Raw genomic sequence first — 17,139 nt, forward strand, 5'->3', positions numbered from 1 at the left:
ACGATTCTATAAAACTTTAAAGCGCGCCACACACGGTGAAGATACTATAATATTTTATCTTAAGATATTGTTATATTTTATATTACAGTATCTTAACGCATCCGGTATCAGCGTTCGGACCATCATTTTTCTTTTTGTCATTGCGTACTAAGACCCCTGTAGAACCGCCATCCTGTTACAAATGACCCACAAAATTTCGCGTCATTTGTAACAGGATGGCGGTTCTACAGGGGTCTTAGTACGCAATGACAAAAAGAAAAATGATGGTCCGAACGCTGATACCGGATGCGTTAAGATACTGTAATATAAAATATAACAGTATCTTAAGATAAAATATTATAGTATCTTCACCGTGTGTGACGCGCTTTAGATTCTTATACTAATGTGGCACTACTAATTAAAATTTGTATTTATTGACTACAGGTTATTATTTTATTTTAATTTTGTGAAGTTTTAGCTTGAAACCCAACATTTCGGAGAGGACGCCAGACAGAGCAGATAGAATCACCACTTTAGTGATAGTGTACAAGTAGTGATTCGCGCAGATTCCTGATATCTTGAATGGTGCATCTAGTTCCTAAAAAAATACAAATAAAAATTATTAAAATATATTTTAAGAAGAATATTTTGAAGTGAAACGAAGTGAAGTTGTTAAGGCGCATTGGGAGTAAAATTTAATGTCGCGTCATGGCAATACCGTCACGTCATAGAGTAAGGCGACGATTGATCTGGTATCTTTGAATCTTGCCAAAGTAGTGTCACTTCTGACACGTGTGCTCGGCACACACGTTTATTTTTTTATAAAAATGTATTAACATAGATTTTTTTAATTAATTAACATACTGAATAGCCTTTTGTTTATACAATAATTCAAGATACAACAAGACCAATACAAGATATCACTCGAAGAAAAAAAAATACAAAATACAATACGCAATTTTCCTAATTGCACATAACTTCACTAACCTTCAGCAGATCCGCAGCCAACTTCAGTACATTATTAGCCACAGTCAATTGTTCCTTGCTCTCTGGTCGCTGCTCCATGGCCAGGTGTAAGTTTATCTGTTCCGTGAGTATGGCGGACAGACATCCACGGTATTTCTTGTTCACATTACTGCCAAGGGTCAATAGACGCAATAGATAGACTCCGAGACAGCCACTCCATACCATAGCTTCGAGTAACCAACTCCTTTCTAGGGTTATAGAATCCTGGAAGATATTTGTAATACTTTATAGTCAGTTATTTTATAAAATTTATATTTTGTGAGAGAGTTCAAGCTATAACAAATGTTATGTGCGCATCCAATCGCATCATATTATCTCAAGAGATTTTTCTTTTGATTCTATAAAAAAATGTAAATAGCAAGGTAAGTACTTTTAGTTAATACTAGCAAACCGGGCGAACTCCGTTTCGCCACCAGAGACACCTTTTTTTGCTATAAACCTCACGGAGCCCGAGATCTTTCCAACGAATGCAAAACCGTGGAAATCGGTTCATGCGTTCTGGAGTTATAGCGTCAGGAAGGATAACACGACTTATTTTTATATACACTCACCGGCACGGAATCTTGGCCACTTACAAATTTGCCGATAAAAAAAGTTTGAAGTGTTTTTCACGATTTTTTTGTATGCAGATATGTTAACATATTATTTGTTTAATTTTATGGTAAGAAATCATTAAGTTTGAGAATAATCTTTTACCACTTTTTTAGAGTTACTCGAAATTTGTGATTTGTGCGGTTAAGCCGAAGTTACGAATTGTTCGTTTAAAACTTTTTTCGATATCGTTTATGACGTTTTAAGATATTGTTATTGTTGTACTGTAGTCAATGATCATAACAAACAATAAAAAATGCCGTTAACATCTGAACAACCTGCTCAGGCCATCACAATGTTAGACCAATGACTGCTGCAATGTAAAGTACCTAATGTACAGTACATACCACGTTCAGCGATGCACTATGCATGGAGAAGATACCAGGAGACTGGCAGCTACACGTGCAGACCAGGAAATGAAGGCGTGAGGTGCACATCAGCTCGAGAAGACCCGTTTATTGTTCAAGAGATACTCAGAAATGGCTTTCTGACAGTTTTTGAGATACACCACCGGCTCTAAAACACCAGGATAATAAATGTGAGTGAGCAATCGGTGAGAAGACTAATGAAGGAAGTTAATTTGAAGGTTTGCAGACCAGCACACCGTCCAGAACTCCTCAGACATCACAGAGAAGCACGTCTTCGTTTTGCACGAGAACATGAAAACTGGACCCACAGCCAGTGCGCTCGTGAGGTGTTTACAGATGACTGCTAAGGCACTTTACGAGCTTCTGATAGCCAAGAGTCAGTATAGACGAGACGAGAAGAGAGTTTTTCATCCATCACCACACTCAAACTGCGATTTTTCATGGAGGGTCAATAATGGTATGGGGAGGTATAAGTTCCGATGCTCGCACGGAGTTAGTTATCGTAGATAATGCCTTAAATTTGATCAGGTACATTGAGGAAATTCTCCAGGAACATGTTCAGCCCTATTACAGGTTTATCAGTGAAGAAAATTTGCTACTAATACACTATAACGCACGTCCGCGTGTCGTACGATGCGTATAAGAGTACCTTCAAGAGGTTATTATTGAAAAATTGGAGTGGCCAGCTCGTAGCCCGGATCTTAATCCAATAGAACACATCTGGGACATGCTTAAAAGAAACATTAAGTTCGATTCCAACCCAGCACCAATGTTAGATAAGCTTAGAAATACAGCTGGGGCCGTTTGGTATACTATAGCTCAAGTGGACATCAAAAATGTCTTCTAGAGTATGCCAGACTGGATGCAAATAGTGTTTAAGGAAAGAGAAGGAATCACCCTATCTTAAAAGGTTCAATTTTTTTTATGGAAACGTTCTTTCTAATTTTTGTGCATTTTTTAAGAAATCATTTAAATTTCACAGGAAAAGCGTAAATTCTTGTTTAATTCATATCTACGCAGTAGTACTTCTTATAAACTTCCAATTATTACTAAAAGTTAGTAAAAACATTAAAGTAACTAGTTTTGATTAAATTTTTATTGAATTTTGTAGTAGAAAAGAAATAGTGCTATTTTACCCTAAAATTTGCAGTGGCCAAGATTCCGTGCCGGTGAGTGTAGTAGAAGAAGATTGTCCAATGTATTTTATAGTATGATTGGCTGAAATATTGTAAGACACTTACCTTTAGAAGTTGAGCACTAACGCAGGCCAATAGTGTCAATGTTATCATGAAGGCAGCTGATACAATAACGTCTACTGATCGTTGAGGTCCACGGCGCTAAAATTTTAATTATTAGAGTAATTATAAAAAACATAATAATGAATACAATTAAATTAATTAAATATCATGAAAATATTTTTTTTCTATACATAACTAATTGTCTCTATAGATGTAACATTGTCTTCATCTCACATTTATTTAGAGTGGTGGAAAACAAAACTATGGGCGTTAATGATAATGCATTGAAAAGAAGTTATAACTGAAGAAAAACGGTGATAAAGTTTCTAAACCCCTGAGTTATTTCAACTTTACGAATAATAAAATTAGGATAGACCCTTAACGCAACTTACCCGCAAATAAGACCTAGTAGAGAGCCAAGTTTTGATATTCCTCACTGTATTCAATCTAAAGTGCGGCAGTTCGGATTTCCTCGCTCGTCGAGCGGAAGTCAGATGCGAAAACAACTTTGCGTACAGAAATCGTTGTTTGTATGCACGTTCCGATACCGCGAGGAGGAAGAATACTAGCCCGCTTAGGGTGAAACGTAATATGCAGGATAACAAGTTTGTTGACACCTCCCTGTGTTGAATTAGATTTTTGATGATTACGTCAGCGTCAGGTACTTATAAAAATTGTATTCAACGGAAATTATAGTAAAGTTATCTTTTTGGGCTCAGGAAAACATTTTTACATGTGCTTTAATGTTTATGGCTTTTCATTCGTGAAATAAACAGGAATTTGCTATCGGATCACCTCTTGATAGCGATTATCCATGAAAAATTAGGGGAAAAAAATACGTTGTTTTGAATTGCATCATATTCTCATCAGATAACAAAAAAAAAAAGAAAAATTACACAGTTCCATTATGCTAGGCGTCCACTAGGCGGATCGGGCCGGGCCGCATCGCAACGCAAAAATACGCCGGCCTATGTTTTGTATGAAACATCGTCCATTAGCGACGGATCGGGCCGGGGCGGGCCGCAACGCATTGGCGGATATCGCTTCGCAGGCGGATTTCTGCCGGCGGTGCGCTGCGGCCCGGCCCGCCCCGACCCGTCTAGTGGACGCAGGCAGGCGGAAGTAAGCGGCGAGCGTCTGTTAGATAAAATCCGCCTAGGCGATCCGCCGCGCCCCGTACAGGTGGACGCAGGAGCAAACAGCGCGTCCATTAGAGACGGCCCGTTGCGATGCGGCCCGGCCCGATCCGCCTCTAATGGACGCCTAGCATTATATGTATATGTACTTACCAAGGATTATCCCCGAAAGCGCCATTAAATACACATAACGGAGATCCTTGAGTGTAATTACCGACAACTGCTGGTATACTCATAAGGGATATCGACTGCAATTCTTCCTCGGTACTTCCTTCCTGCTCTATCGAAACCTTAAAAAAATAAAATAAGTGGAAGCACAAACCTATAACTGCATCTTCACCTTCATCTCAATATAATAATGGCGATTTATTCCACGGAATGCATTGCTGAGAGTAAAACTCGAGAATGGCTCGACCAATTCGGAAAGAAAGAAAGAATGGAGGAAAAACACTAAAATACAGTACGGGCAGAACAACATGTGCCGGGGCATATAGTTTAAAAAAAGTTAAAGAAAACAAGAAACAATTAAATATAAATTCCGGGTCATTTACGATAATAAACCAGCAAATATTACCTGAATAAGCCTCAAAACCGGTCCAATCAACGCGACCAGAGCGGCCATAACCAACCCGGACCATAGACACCCGTCAGCCGCCATTGCTCTCTCAGCTCGCGCTACCACGTACCAACTGATATCCACTGCCGATAGTTCTGCGCGTAATGTTGATCCGCGCTCCCACATTGTGCATTTTACTGGAAGTTTTGTTTTTATTAAAAATGGACAAGTATTATATTCCATATAGAAAGCTATTTAAGACAAGTACTGCCGATCTTATCACAGGATACACAGCATAATAATATATATTAGAGGACAGTCTGTAAAAAATAAATCATCGCGGTGTGCGCGTTCCGAGAGAGAGAGAGATAGAAGTTGTTTCTAATAACAATATAGAAAAAAAAAAATTAAAACAACCTTAATTCTGGACAACTCCGTATGTTCTGATAGAAAACTATTTTACAGAATATTTACAGTATGTTTTCCTTTTCATATTAGGTTAAAGTTTACCTGTATCACTTGAAGGATCTAGTATAGCAAAGGGATCCCACGAGCTATCTGCAGTATAATGAAAGCCGACATCCGAATGGCCGGCTTCAGACTGCGATTCATAGCTGCTTTCCTCACCTAAAAACCGTCACATTGTCTTATTCTAGAAAAGTGAAAATACGAGTAACATGAAGGAGGTTAGAAAAGGCAGGTGAAATATCTTACTGTTAGTGATTTGCCCAACCCAGTCAGACATGGTATGGTGCGAAGGCAGTGCGATGGATGGCGCGGAAGCTGAGCATTCCCCGTCAGACGACGATGTCTGGTAATTTTCTAATTTCTAAACAAATCGCCCATATTAATTTTGACATTTACACACAAATATAATTTCGGATACGTAATCCCATATTTTATTTTAAATACCCGCAGGTTCCTGAAAAAGCAGTTTTAACGTTTTAATCATGTTTTAGGGAATTCGTATAGGAAACAATTAATCAAGACATGCCACAATGGATTTTGTGATATTCTACCTGGAAAACCATGTTGATTATTGCCAGCAGGTATAACCACCTATTATTGTAAAAAATCATTTGTTAGCAAGCTCATTCGAGGAAAGAAATAATTAGCCGAGAATATTGAAAATAAATTTATATTCACTACATTTGTTACATTAAATTACCTTTTGTTTATCAAGACGGGCATCGTCATTTGCAAATTTTTTTAGCTTCTCCGTGGACCAGGAGTTCCTGAAACGCACACCGGCTCTTTTGCCAGTGTTGGGACTGCTTGTCGTTACTGCATTATCGGAATCAGGATCATTTGATTTTTCATCAATTTCGTCTTTTTCGATCTTATCTCCATCGCTGTTACTATCAATGACTTTACGTGTTTCTTTTGATGTTGAAGAGACCTGGGGTATTTGCTGATTTTCTACATTTGCTTCTTTATCCGCAACGTTAGCTTCTGGAGCTTTCTCTTTATTGCGATTATCTCCTTCACTCGAATTGTATCCATTAAGACTTTCAAAACCATCGTCCCCATCCGCGAATATTGGCCTAGGAGGATCTTCTTGCTGATTTTGTCGTACATTGAAGATTTCCAAATATTTCTTGGTTAAAACATTCGGCTTATAAGATGTGCTAGCTTCAGCGATATCAAGAGGTGGGTTTAAAGTTTCAGTGGGAGGAATTTCAGGTTTTTTCCAAGCCATATAGTCTTCGTCGTCCGAATCTTTTGCTTTCTTTTTGAGTAATTTTTCTTTGGTTAAATCGCGACTATCACTTTGAGGACTATCTTTTGTTGGTTCCTTTCGTCGTTTCCTGAAATACATAAAACTTGATAGAGAGTTTAATGTAATGAAAAACATAATCTATTAAATCAAAATAATACTTATCTTTTAAAAGTGTTTCAATCTTCTATTTAGAACATTTTATCACTGATTACAAAACAAACGTAATAATATTTTCCATATAACCTGAATGGATGGGAATAGACATTCGACAAGGACATTTATCATTAAAAATTTATATTTAAAATGTATTAGAAGTTTTTAGTTATTACCTCAAACCATCAGCTATATCTGGCCTTGAGACGCGTCTACGATACTTGGGCGGTTTTGTCACACGAGTTTTACTTTGACTAGAAGTCGCTCCACTCTCAGCCGAAGCAACGCCGCTACCACCGTCACACGAACGCGTCCGTCTATAATATTATCTATTCATATTACCATTTAATATTTTATAATTACATTAGGTTTAACTCGGATAAATTTGATTTTGATTAATACAGTGGTGAATCTAAAAAATTGTGCCAGGGCAGAATTTTTTATATTATTAAAAATAATTTCTTGTAATGTCGTTTGATATTATTTGAATAAATAAGAGTTTAACTCAATCATAACATGATACAGTTAATACATTGTTTTAGATTTCCTATATTATGGAGATACAAAAGTTAAAATATACCTAAAATATCTCGGTAGTTTCCTCCTGTAAGTAGATCTTGGTCGAACTCTGGCTAGCTCCATTTCAGTGGTGCAAACAATTTGTGAGTGCACTACGCTTAGAACAATCATCAGGACCATAGGGACTATCCAACAGTTGGCCTAGGAAAGTAGAAAACTCATAAGATAAAACAGTTTTGGTTGGAAAATTGAAAATTGAACTTTATGGGCAAATTGAGTTTTGGAAGAGTAACTATCTTTTAAGGCCGATTACAGAGCTTCACCGACCGTCAGTGCGTACGTCAGTCGCGCTTGTCATATGTATGGAAATTCATAAACCGTACAGTGCTAGACCGTAAACTGACCAGACTCAAACTCAAACTCAAACATTTATTTATTCAATTAGACTACTTTTAGTAGCACTTTCGAATCGTCATTACATAAGTATTTTTAACATTTACCACCGATTCGGAAAGCAGTATCTATGGAGAAGAACCGGCAAGAAACTCCATAGTTGCTCTTTTAAAATCATATTGTCAATATTACATAATCTGTAACTTAAATCTAACTACATAATATATCATAATATGCCAAAGAACTGTCCTGTGGTTCTTACGCGACAACCCTCCATGGATTTTCATCTTCCATATATTCCTTAATGCTATAATAGGCTCTCTGAACTAATATATTTTTTACATAAGTTTTAAATTTAGCACTACCAAACTCTTTAATATTATGAGGAATTCTATTGTAAAAGCGTATACCTTGACCCATAAATGAATTTTTAACTTTAGCTAATCGGAAAAATGGCATTTCAATTCTATTTCTGTTCCTTGTGCCATAACAGTGTCTATCTCCTACTCTTGTGTGTACGTCGGCATTTTTGTGTACATGCAAAATATTATTAAATATATACTGTGATGGTACAGTAAGGATACCAGTATTCTTAAAGAGATCTCTTAGTGAGTCCCGACTGAATGAACAGGTCTGGTCAGTTTACTGGTACGCAGAGCACTGAATGATACAAACTGACGGTCGGTCAATGCGTATCGTCAGGGCCGATGGTACGCACTGACGGTCGGTGAAGCTCTGTCAGAATGAACATTTAAAATGAGCTTATATACTTACATCTAGCTCAATATTCGCCGGTGTGAAAAAGTTCAACGTTATATTGAGTACTTGAAGGAACCACAAGGACAATAGGAATTTGGCGCACGCCGGCGAGGTTTGTTGCGCCCACCACTGGTATAGCGCTGGCAAGAACACGAGGCGGACAAGTGCGAACCATACTACGCGGCGCATGCCGAGCGTAGGCTTCGCTTTTGGGAACGAGGAACCTGGGAAAAATTTATATGATTACTGCCTGAACCAAAATATGTGGGTCTGCCTGGATACACTTATCCCTTAGGGGTATTATCCTCATTTTCCGACTTCCCAAATATATATAAATTTTCATAAAAATAGGTCAAGCCATTTCCGAGGAATACTATATAATACCATGCCACTATATTAAAATGTCACCTAAACCTGACCATTTGTGTGAAATTGAATAGATTGACAATGCATTATACTATGATATGTATCATAGTATAATTTTTAACCATCCTAATATTATAAAGCTGTAGAGTCGGTATGTTTGCTTAAACACACTACCTTAGAAACTACTGATTCAAACTGATAAATGGGTCAGCTTATAAAGTTATAGTTAAATCAATAATTGTTCATAGTAAGTAGAATCAATATTTGATTACTCTTGTAGTATATAACCATTAGTAATGTTTGATTATTTGACATGATATTCAACATTGAAAGGTAAAATTGCTTACTGATCTTGATATAAAGTTATAATTATGTTATAATAATGAAACTTCGTGCAGATGGATGAGTGGATATGTGGAACATGAAAACTGTTGAATGGACATGTACGAAATGTAACTAATAACCTTGCATATACGCTATAATTATTTCAAAATAAACTTTTGACCATGTACCACTTGACGCAAGCTGCAGCTAGTTTTTTCTTTATTGATTGCCATAATTTTACAGGACTATACATTTTAAACAGGGTTGGTGTGACCGTCAATTTCTACAGTCAACTCTAATATACAATGTGTCATATGTTATGATAAATCATAAAACCAATCTCTTTAACTTACCTCTAACTAAATCTACATCAATAAGGTAAGACCGGGCATGTGAAGACGAGTCTATAATGCGTCGTCGGTAAGTGCCCCTCATCAACAGCTGTTCCACCATGGTCTCCCATTCTTCTTTATCATACGAACTTATCTTTTTCTGATACCTATGGCCAAATAGTTGTATCTATGTTAATTGACTGACCTAGACAATACTGGTTTGACAAGGTTTCCTCTTACTTTCTAGCTCATTTCAAGTTATTGATTTAAATTAGTATGAAAACAAAAGCTATGGGTTCTTTATTCTTATTTGCTATTGAACATAGATAATAGGATTTACAGTGTATAAAGAATCCGGAATTACAAGAGACTTTTCAGAAGCTTAAGTCGCAGAATGTTGTTGCTATATAAAAGATTTATTTGATGAACTGATATTAAATGTAAAACTTGATGACTTTTCGAACATTTAAAATTAAATAACAGAATAATCTGTTTGTATTATTGATATATATGTACCTGAATTATTTCAATAATATAAAGTTACAGCTACTAAGGAACACTTATTTAGCCATGAAGAGCTATGCAGTTTTTATAAGAACTAAGTAGCAAATATATTTAATCATTATTAAGTTTTTTTATTCACAATTAATTTACGATTATGGAAAGCTTTACATTTAATAATTACTCTTATCTAATTTGGAATCATGAACATATACAGGGCATTTCTGCCCACCATACACTAAAGTGCAGTAACAGCAAAATCACGATTTCGAGTAAAACGCATTTAAAGTTAAGAATTGATTTTAAAAAATCAACAGAATGATAAGCAAAAAAATTTGAATGCAGAAAGGTTGTAAAGGCATAGGTTCACACGTTAAAGCAATAAAAAAAAATATATCTTAATAACTGAATTTATTATGGCCATTTATTCTTTTTGGTGCCTATTACTGCATAGCCTTTTTTGTAAAAAATACCATTTTAAACTTAGTAAAATGCAGCAAAAAGCCCTATTACTGCGTTTGGATCAGTTATTTTGTCAAGAAACCCAACTAACATGCAGTAAGGTCAAAAAAATACTGCATTTTAGTTAGTTTTTTAAGAAAAAAGTGTTCAATTTACTAGTGCAGTAAGAAAAATAGCTAGTTCACAGTTGCAGTATTTAAAACATTAACTGCACTTTAGCTAGGAATAATCATATCTGTGTCATTATGCTATCCAAACTAATCTGCAGTAATGCTGTATTTTACTGCGTGTTAGTCAGTTTATAATGATAAAAGAATGTTAAGTATTCACAACTAAAATGCGACAAGCTTTGATTTTACTGCATTTTAGTTGGGAGTTCGTGACAATAAATTGTATTTTCTTAATTTGCAGTAAAAATAGCTTGTATGGCGGTAAATTTTACTGCGTATTAATTTTTTTTTTAATTTTTTTCCAGAAATATAAAACTATCTAAAGAACTGTAAAATTATATTGCTTACTGCATTTTAGTTATGAAACCTTAAAATTTAATCTGCAGTATAATTTATACTGTATTTTAGTTGGGAAATCACGCCAAATTGTTAATTTTTTTCGTTTGCAGTAAGTGAAAACTGTTAAATAAAAACCATTCTTATAGTCTTAGAAATAAGTAAGTTAATTCAATAGAAAGCTTAAGAAACCCGCTTTCAGAATCACTAATAAAACGAAAAATCACAAAAGGGCTGTTACTGCTCTTTAGTCTCTGGTGGGCAGATTTAGAAATTAACATTTTATGATTTATATAATAAAACATTTAATATAAAAACATGACATACCAGGCAGCAAGCTGTTTCATGATGTTTCAGTGTCTTGACTGGACTGAAAATTACGTATATTCTTCTATCTTTTGTCCTATACGTATTTTATCTGAAATGTAGAAAAATTACATTAACAATATGATTATATGAATTTTCAACTGTATTATAAGATACAGAACATACTAATACATAAATATTATTAAATCTGTCGAATATTTGGGGCGAACAAAGACCGTGTATTACAACATTTTATCAACAAGCACTATGTTTTGAAAATATATTTTCCACATTTACTTATCATGCAATATCAGTATGATGTACTTATTAACACATTCAGATAGCCTTTACTTAAAAAAAAAGTAATTATCGCACCATGTATTACAGTTATTTGCCTGAACTATATACATACCTTATTTCATTATTTTATCTTTATAATTACATTTTGACGAGTGTTATTCTAAGCCAACGTGCAATTTTTTTTATTAACGATTAGGACAACTTATTATTTCTTCGTAAATTCACTTTAAAATAGCGATTTTTCATGTAAAAGGCAGACAATAATAAAACAACACCTCTTTCCATCAAACTGACAACAGAAAAACTGAATTATTGACAGCTGTCAAAGGCTTATGTCCAATTTCAATGACAGTCCTTTATCTGAGTTTTTTTTTTTTTTTTTTTTTTTATGTCAGAGCAAGCAAAGGAGCAGTTACCATTAGTAATAGGTAAACTTGATTTTTATTCAACAAAATTCCGCCCGCGGCCGCGTTTTCACCCGCGTTTTCACAAAAAAAAAAAAAAAACGCATAGTTCTCGTTCCCGTCAATGGTTCCCGTAGGATTTCCAGGATAAAACCTATCCTGTGTGTTAATCCAATTATTTACCTTCTATATGTGTGCTGAATTTCATTGTACTTATTCGGTTCAGTAGTATTTGCGTGAAAGAGTATTACAAACATACATTCATCTAATGTTCGCATTTATAATATTAGTAGGATAGGATAGGTTAATATAATAATAAAAAGAGCCTTTTAAAACGGTCCGAGTGAGGGCGTTCTTGTTTCCAACTTATCTCTTTCTAAGTAGGTAACCATGGCTTACCAAAAGAAAGGACTAATTGCTTTGTAAAAATTGTACAATGAAAAGTTAAAATGATGGATAAAGTTAGTGGCAAATATTTATAATGGTATCATAAAATAAAAAAAATATATGGAGTTTATAGGGTATCTACGTAAAAGCTCAATAAATTACTTCTTTTTAAAAGAATAAATTTATTATGTAACAAGGGGTCAAATAAATTGACAAAATAATTTATTCAATCATAATACCAAATAAGATTTTGAATTAAAATACTTATCCAGATACCTATTTATCAAATTATTACATTGTTAAAAAGTAGACTAGTCTTATTAAAATACTTTAGGTACATAATTTGGTTATGCCATAGAGTAAAATGGAATTATGTTTATCAATATGATAAATACTGAAATATTACTAAAATAAACTACGTAAGTAGTATACATTGCTACAGCGATCTCTATTCTTTCTCTACATTACATTTATACGTGGCTTTGATGTTGTATAGTTGATAGTCCGAAGTTAACTTTAATAATTATAATCAATACAAAATAATATGTGCCTATTTAAACGATAAAAAACACTATAGATACATCATTATTAGGTACGATTAGGCTTAAAGAAAACGCTTATTATAACAATCTAAATAATTATCTAACTTAGTAAAGTTTGTACTTATAAGTTTTAAAATATTCATCTGAAAGTAAACTGTTAACATTAATATACCTATAGCGATATATGAATGTGCATTGCGGTTGAAATGGATAGTACATTTAATGTAATCTCCTATATTTACAAATTAACATAAGGGAAAATATATCAACAAATTGAAATTTTTGTTTGGCTTTGTGAAATGTTACAAATGACGAACTTTTTGACAATAGAATAATCCAAATTGGTGCTATAAACTATAATTCTGTGGTAAGTTCGTCTTGGGGTCGTCTGGTCATCTCAAACAATTCGTCTTCTAGCCAGACGCTTTCCCGTCTGACAATGGGTCTCCTCTCCCAAGGATCAGACAGAACAATGGACTCGCTTTCTATTTGCGAGTAACTGGGCGGTCTTCCGGCGTCTCCCCATTGGTTATCTAGATCCTTATCTAAAATATGACTATCGTATGAAGTAGGTGAATATGAAGGTGGTTTGAAAGTGGAAAACGTTTGTGTCGTGTCGGAGTCGGATCGGCTCGGTGGGGAAGGAAGGAAGTTCACGAGTTGGGCTTGTTGATGCGGCTGCTGTGAGATACCGAGACGGCTGTAGCGTTTCAATATCCTGGAAATAATAACGAATAATTAATACACAGATATGTGACACATCTTTGTTTATTCTAAATCACAATGAATTTAGTATAAGACGTTGTATTTTTGTGTGTATTACTACTATTACGTGTTGTATTGTATAAATACCAAAAACTATAAGGTAATTATTAATAGAAACGAAAAAGTAACTGTAGTAAACTATATACCTGATTGGAATATTGAAATAATTTGATTAGGTATATTATAATATGCTGATTACATATCCACATTTATATCACGAACGAAAAGAATATTAAGAGGTGATATTAATGTAATAAGATTTAATTCTAAAGAGACACTCAAGACGATCCAGAGTGTTACGATTTAAAATTTAAATGTTACTCGTGAGTCGTGTTTTCTTAACTGAATATTTTCACGATTATTATGTTAAAATATATCGTGTATATGTTCAAACATAAAGGTGATGGTAAAACAATTAATATAACAAATAAATAATGCCTATAATTGATTACAAATGAATAATGTAGAGTCAGCGTTTAGAAATTATTTGCATTATAACTTTTGAAAGTTTACTTCATATACTCAGGCTTTTAATTTATTTGATGAAAATATATTCTAAAATAAATTTAAAAATAGGCGTGAATTACGTTTGAACCAAATGTTAAAAGCTCTTAGCGTTATATTTGAGTGCTCTTACAAAATATATTATCTACATCTGAGGATGGCGAGTAGAATATATTTTCATACTGAAGTACGTTTTTAGTATTTGTGCGTACTTACATAAAAGAGAGTACTGAAAAGTACTTTAAAGAATTTTTTTTTAGATAAATATGTGGCATTTGTAGACTTGTAGTAAGTATTTGCACAGGTATTTGACTAAAAATAGCTGCCACAATGAGATAATCCGGCTTTCTTTTTAATTTTTATTTTTCTTCATAATATGCATGAGAATCTTTTAAACAAAGATTTATTTAGAAATTTATAAAGTAATCACACAGAATTATAGATACAAATACGTAATAGGTATAAGTATTATATTATCTGTGATACCTAATACTCATATCACAGATAACATTAAATCAATTTACCGATCAGCCCAGCTGGCTAGTCTTGGCCATTCTTCCGGTACAACAGGAACTTGCTGTTTGTTCAAAAGGATGAGCAGTTTCGCCAGGTCGCTCAGCACACAACTGTAAACGAAACATTGAAAGGTTAGCTTGCCAAGCTGTATGGAATATCGTTTTTTATAAAAGTTTAGCTTAGCTAAAAGGTGCTTAAACTGAACAATGAAAATCGGCTCAAAAATTGATTGAGAATGTAGAGTTCCAATAATGGTTAATTTAAGGAGTATTTGATGATGACCTAAAGCAGTAGTTTCAGTATGGAAAAAATACAGAATTTCCCACACTGGAAATAATATTGCTTTCAAACATGATAACCCCCTGTTTTTGGGCAATAAGTTCCTAGGCATTACAATTTTATAGTAGACAACTTATTATTTACCTGTAGGCCATTGCAGCGTCGTTGTTGCCCAATTGATAGAGCTCCCTTACTTGGTGCCTTGTATGATTCAGAATAGCTAGTAAAGTATACGCATGAGGCTGTGGAAATACAACAAATGTTTAAATTCATAAATAACTACATTTATAATGCTAATATATTTCATATCGTAAGTAATTTATACGTAACTCTCTATACGTAATATAAGTAATTTTAATTGAAACAATACCTAACACTAAATTATATTGAATAAGTATAAAATACATTTAATTATTAAGAATCTATCGTAATATGTATATTGTACACGCAAAATTGCAACCTAATATTATTGTTTATTAAATAATTCGGAATCATGGTTATTGTAATCATCATGATTTATATAATGATCTCTCACGGTAGATTCAATTTAAGAAAAATAATTCGCAAAGCAAGAACACAAAAACAAAAGCGCATCTTATCAATCATGAGGCCATTAACGCAAAATAATGTGCACGCACGATTGAAGGCTCATTTGCGAATCGCAACCGGTCTGCAGAGAGAGTGTTTTCCTTTTATTGAAAGCGATATGATATCATAACTGTATGAGACGCGATGTCTGGTCTTATTATACGCCACGACATGGCCCATTCACGATCTAACGGGGCGTTGAACATCGAAAGCGTTACGTTGTCGCAGCGTATTGTTTGTGTTGGCTCTGCTGCTAACTATATTGCTATAATGGCTTATTTCACGCGTTCGCTGTTTATAATGAGCCGTTATTACACGCAACGCAAACTATGAAATTTCTTTTACACCTTTCTTCATAAGTGTGAGCTAGTTTGGCTTTGTAGAGCAGAGCGGTGATGTTTTTACTATTAGATTTTTTTTGGGCTATCACAGAATAAGACTGTCGAAATAAAATATTAAAGAAATTTAACCGCTTGGGTTATAAATGCAAAAACTTGAATACATAATATCTATTGCAGATTTCTAAACTCTTGCAGCTAGAAGTCAAACAATCCGCTGATGCATTAGATTTAATCGTAAGCTTTCCCTCCAACTTAAGTATTGACATGCTCCTAAATTACCATACTTACTCGTAAACAGTCAAGCTGTTTGTGAAACTCCCTGAGTTGCGCGTCGTCATCATGATGCGGCTGCGGCAGCGGGTGTGCGTGCGCTTGGTGCTTCCTACAGCGCGCGTAAACTGCGCCAACGGCCAGTAAAATTATGCACGCCACCACGCCGCACGCACCGCCAATCATAATCTGCGGAAAACGTCAATATTTATTAAATTATTAGACACGTGTATTTCTGGTGTTTTTAGCATGCATGAAAGTGATTTATTTTCTATAATAATTGTTATGTTGTTACCCGTACTTTTCATTTCCTCTTGTATAATTAATAGTATGTTTTTTTAAGTATTTTAATTTAATCGCACGAACGTATTTATTCTTTATTTTTATAAAGTTTAAATGTGTTATAATAAGGTATTTTAAATATTTTTTTATGTATTATCGAAACTAAAATAATCTGTACCTAGACTCTCAAACTGATTTCCTATCTACAATTTTCCGGGAGATAAGTTTCTAGCAGAGCAATTAATGGAGTTTTGCTATAATATTCAAACTCACAAACATCATTACAAAAACTACATAAAGATCAGATTTTAAGGTTTTACAAAAAATACATTCCGACAATTTGGTTTACTCCAACCAGCTATTTCACAGTTTTAAAATATGTATAAAGGATCGTTCAATATATAAGGGTGAAAGTTGCACGCTAGGTATATGTGTGGATTTCGCAAAAAGCTTTTAACCTTCCATGCTTTTAACATTCTATCCGTCTTAGATGTTAACGGAAGATAATGTTTGTTGTTAACACAGTCGTTGTTGAAGTTTGTTTGATCTAAAAATATCACACGAAGTCATACAATTCTCCCAGAGGGTTAGTTTTGTTTCGTCGTCACTTGATAAATAGTACAAGGAGTACTTTTAGCCATGTACTTACGCCTCTTTCATCTTAGTGCAATGAGATAAGCTTTACGACTTAATACTCTTCATTAAGATGAACTTATCTGCCTTTAA

The 17,139-nt window shown here is 34.3% G+C and overlaps 2 protein-coding genes across 3 annotated transcripts in view; both read right to left on the bottom strand.

Annotated features, from left to right (window-relative positions):
• Nucleotides 1–370: 370 nt before the first annotated feature.
• Nucleotides 371–11,827, bottom strand: phtf (putative homeodomain transcription factor). Its single transcript, XM_089698266.1, has 15 exons — nucleotides 11,648–11,827; nucleotides 11,257–11,347; nucleotides 9,482–9,627; nucleotides 8,454–8,662; nucleotides 7,348–7,487; nucleotides 6,944–7,084; nucleotides 6,063–6,702; nucleotides 5,609–5,723; nucleotides 5,405–5,521; nucleotides 4,913–5,091; nucleotides 4,492–4,628; nucleotides 3,595–3,823; nucleotides 3,206–3,301; nucleotides 967–1,209; nucleotides 371–577 (listed from the first exon to the last, which is right to left on the bottom strand). Exons 2-15 carry the CDS (start codon nucleotides 11,274–11,276, stop codon nucleotides 428–430), a joined length of 2,562 nt encoding a protein of 853 aa, XP_089554392.1. The 5' UTR covers nucleotides 11,277–11,347; nucleotides 11,648–11,827; the 3' UTR covers nucleotides 371–427.
• A 678-nt stretch (nucleotides 11,828–12,505) lies between these two features.
• T48 (FU domain-containing protein T48) overlaps nucleotides 12,506–17,139 on the bottom strand; it is a 33,146-nt gene continuing 28,512 nt past the window's right edge. Inside the window, exons 4-7 of one of the 2 annotated variants that reach the window (XM_089698308.1) lie at nucleotides 16,150–16,320; nucleotides 15,077–15,174; nucleotides 14,662–14,763; nucleotides 12,506–13,586 (exon numbers count right to left, since the gene is read on the bottom strand). In XM_089698308.1, the coding sequence (XP_089554434.1) occupies nucleotides 13,223–13,586; nucleotides 14,662–14,763; nucleotides 15,077–15,174; nucleotides 16,150–16,320 (735 nt within the window). In that variant the 3' untranslated portion in view covers nucleotides 12,506–13,222. The remainder of the gene's footprint in view (nucleotides 13,587–14,661; nucleotides 14,764–15,076; nucleotides 15,175–16,149; nucleotides 16,321–17,139) is intronic. The other variant, XM_089698307.1, reaches the window with a different exon arrangement.

The sequence above is a fragment of the Colias philodice genome, chromosome 8 (assembly GCF_061535455.1).
Source record: "Colias philodice isolate Cphi_HAF_F1 chromosome 8, ilColPhil1 Martin Lab GWU primary, whole genome shotgun sequence".
Lineage (NCBI taxonomy): Eukaryota > Metazoa > Arthropoda > Insecta > Lepidoptera > Pieridae > Colias > Colias philodice.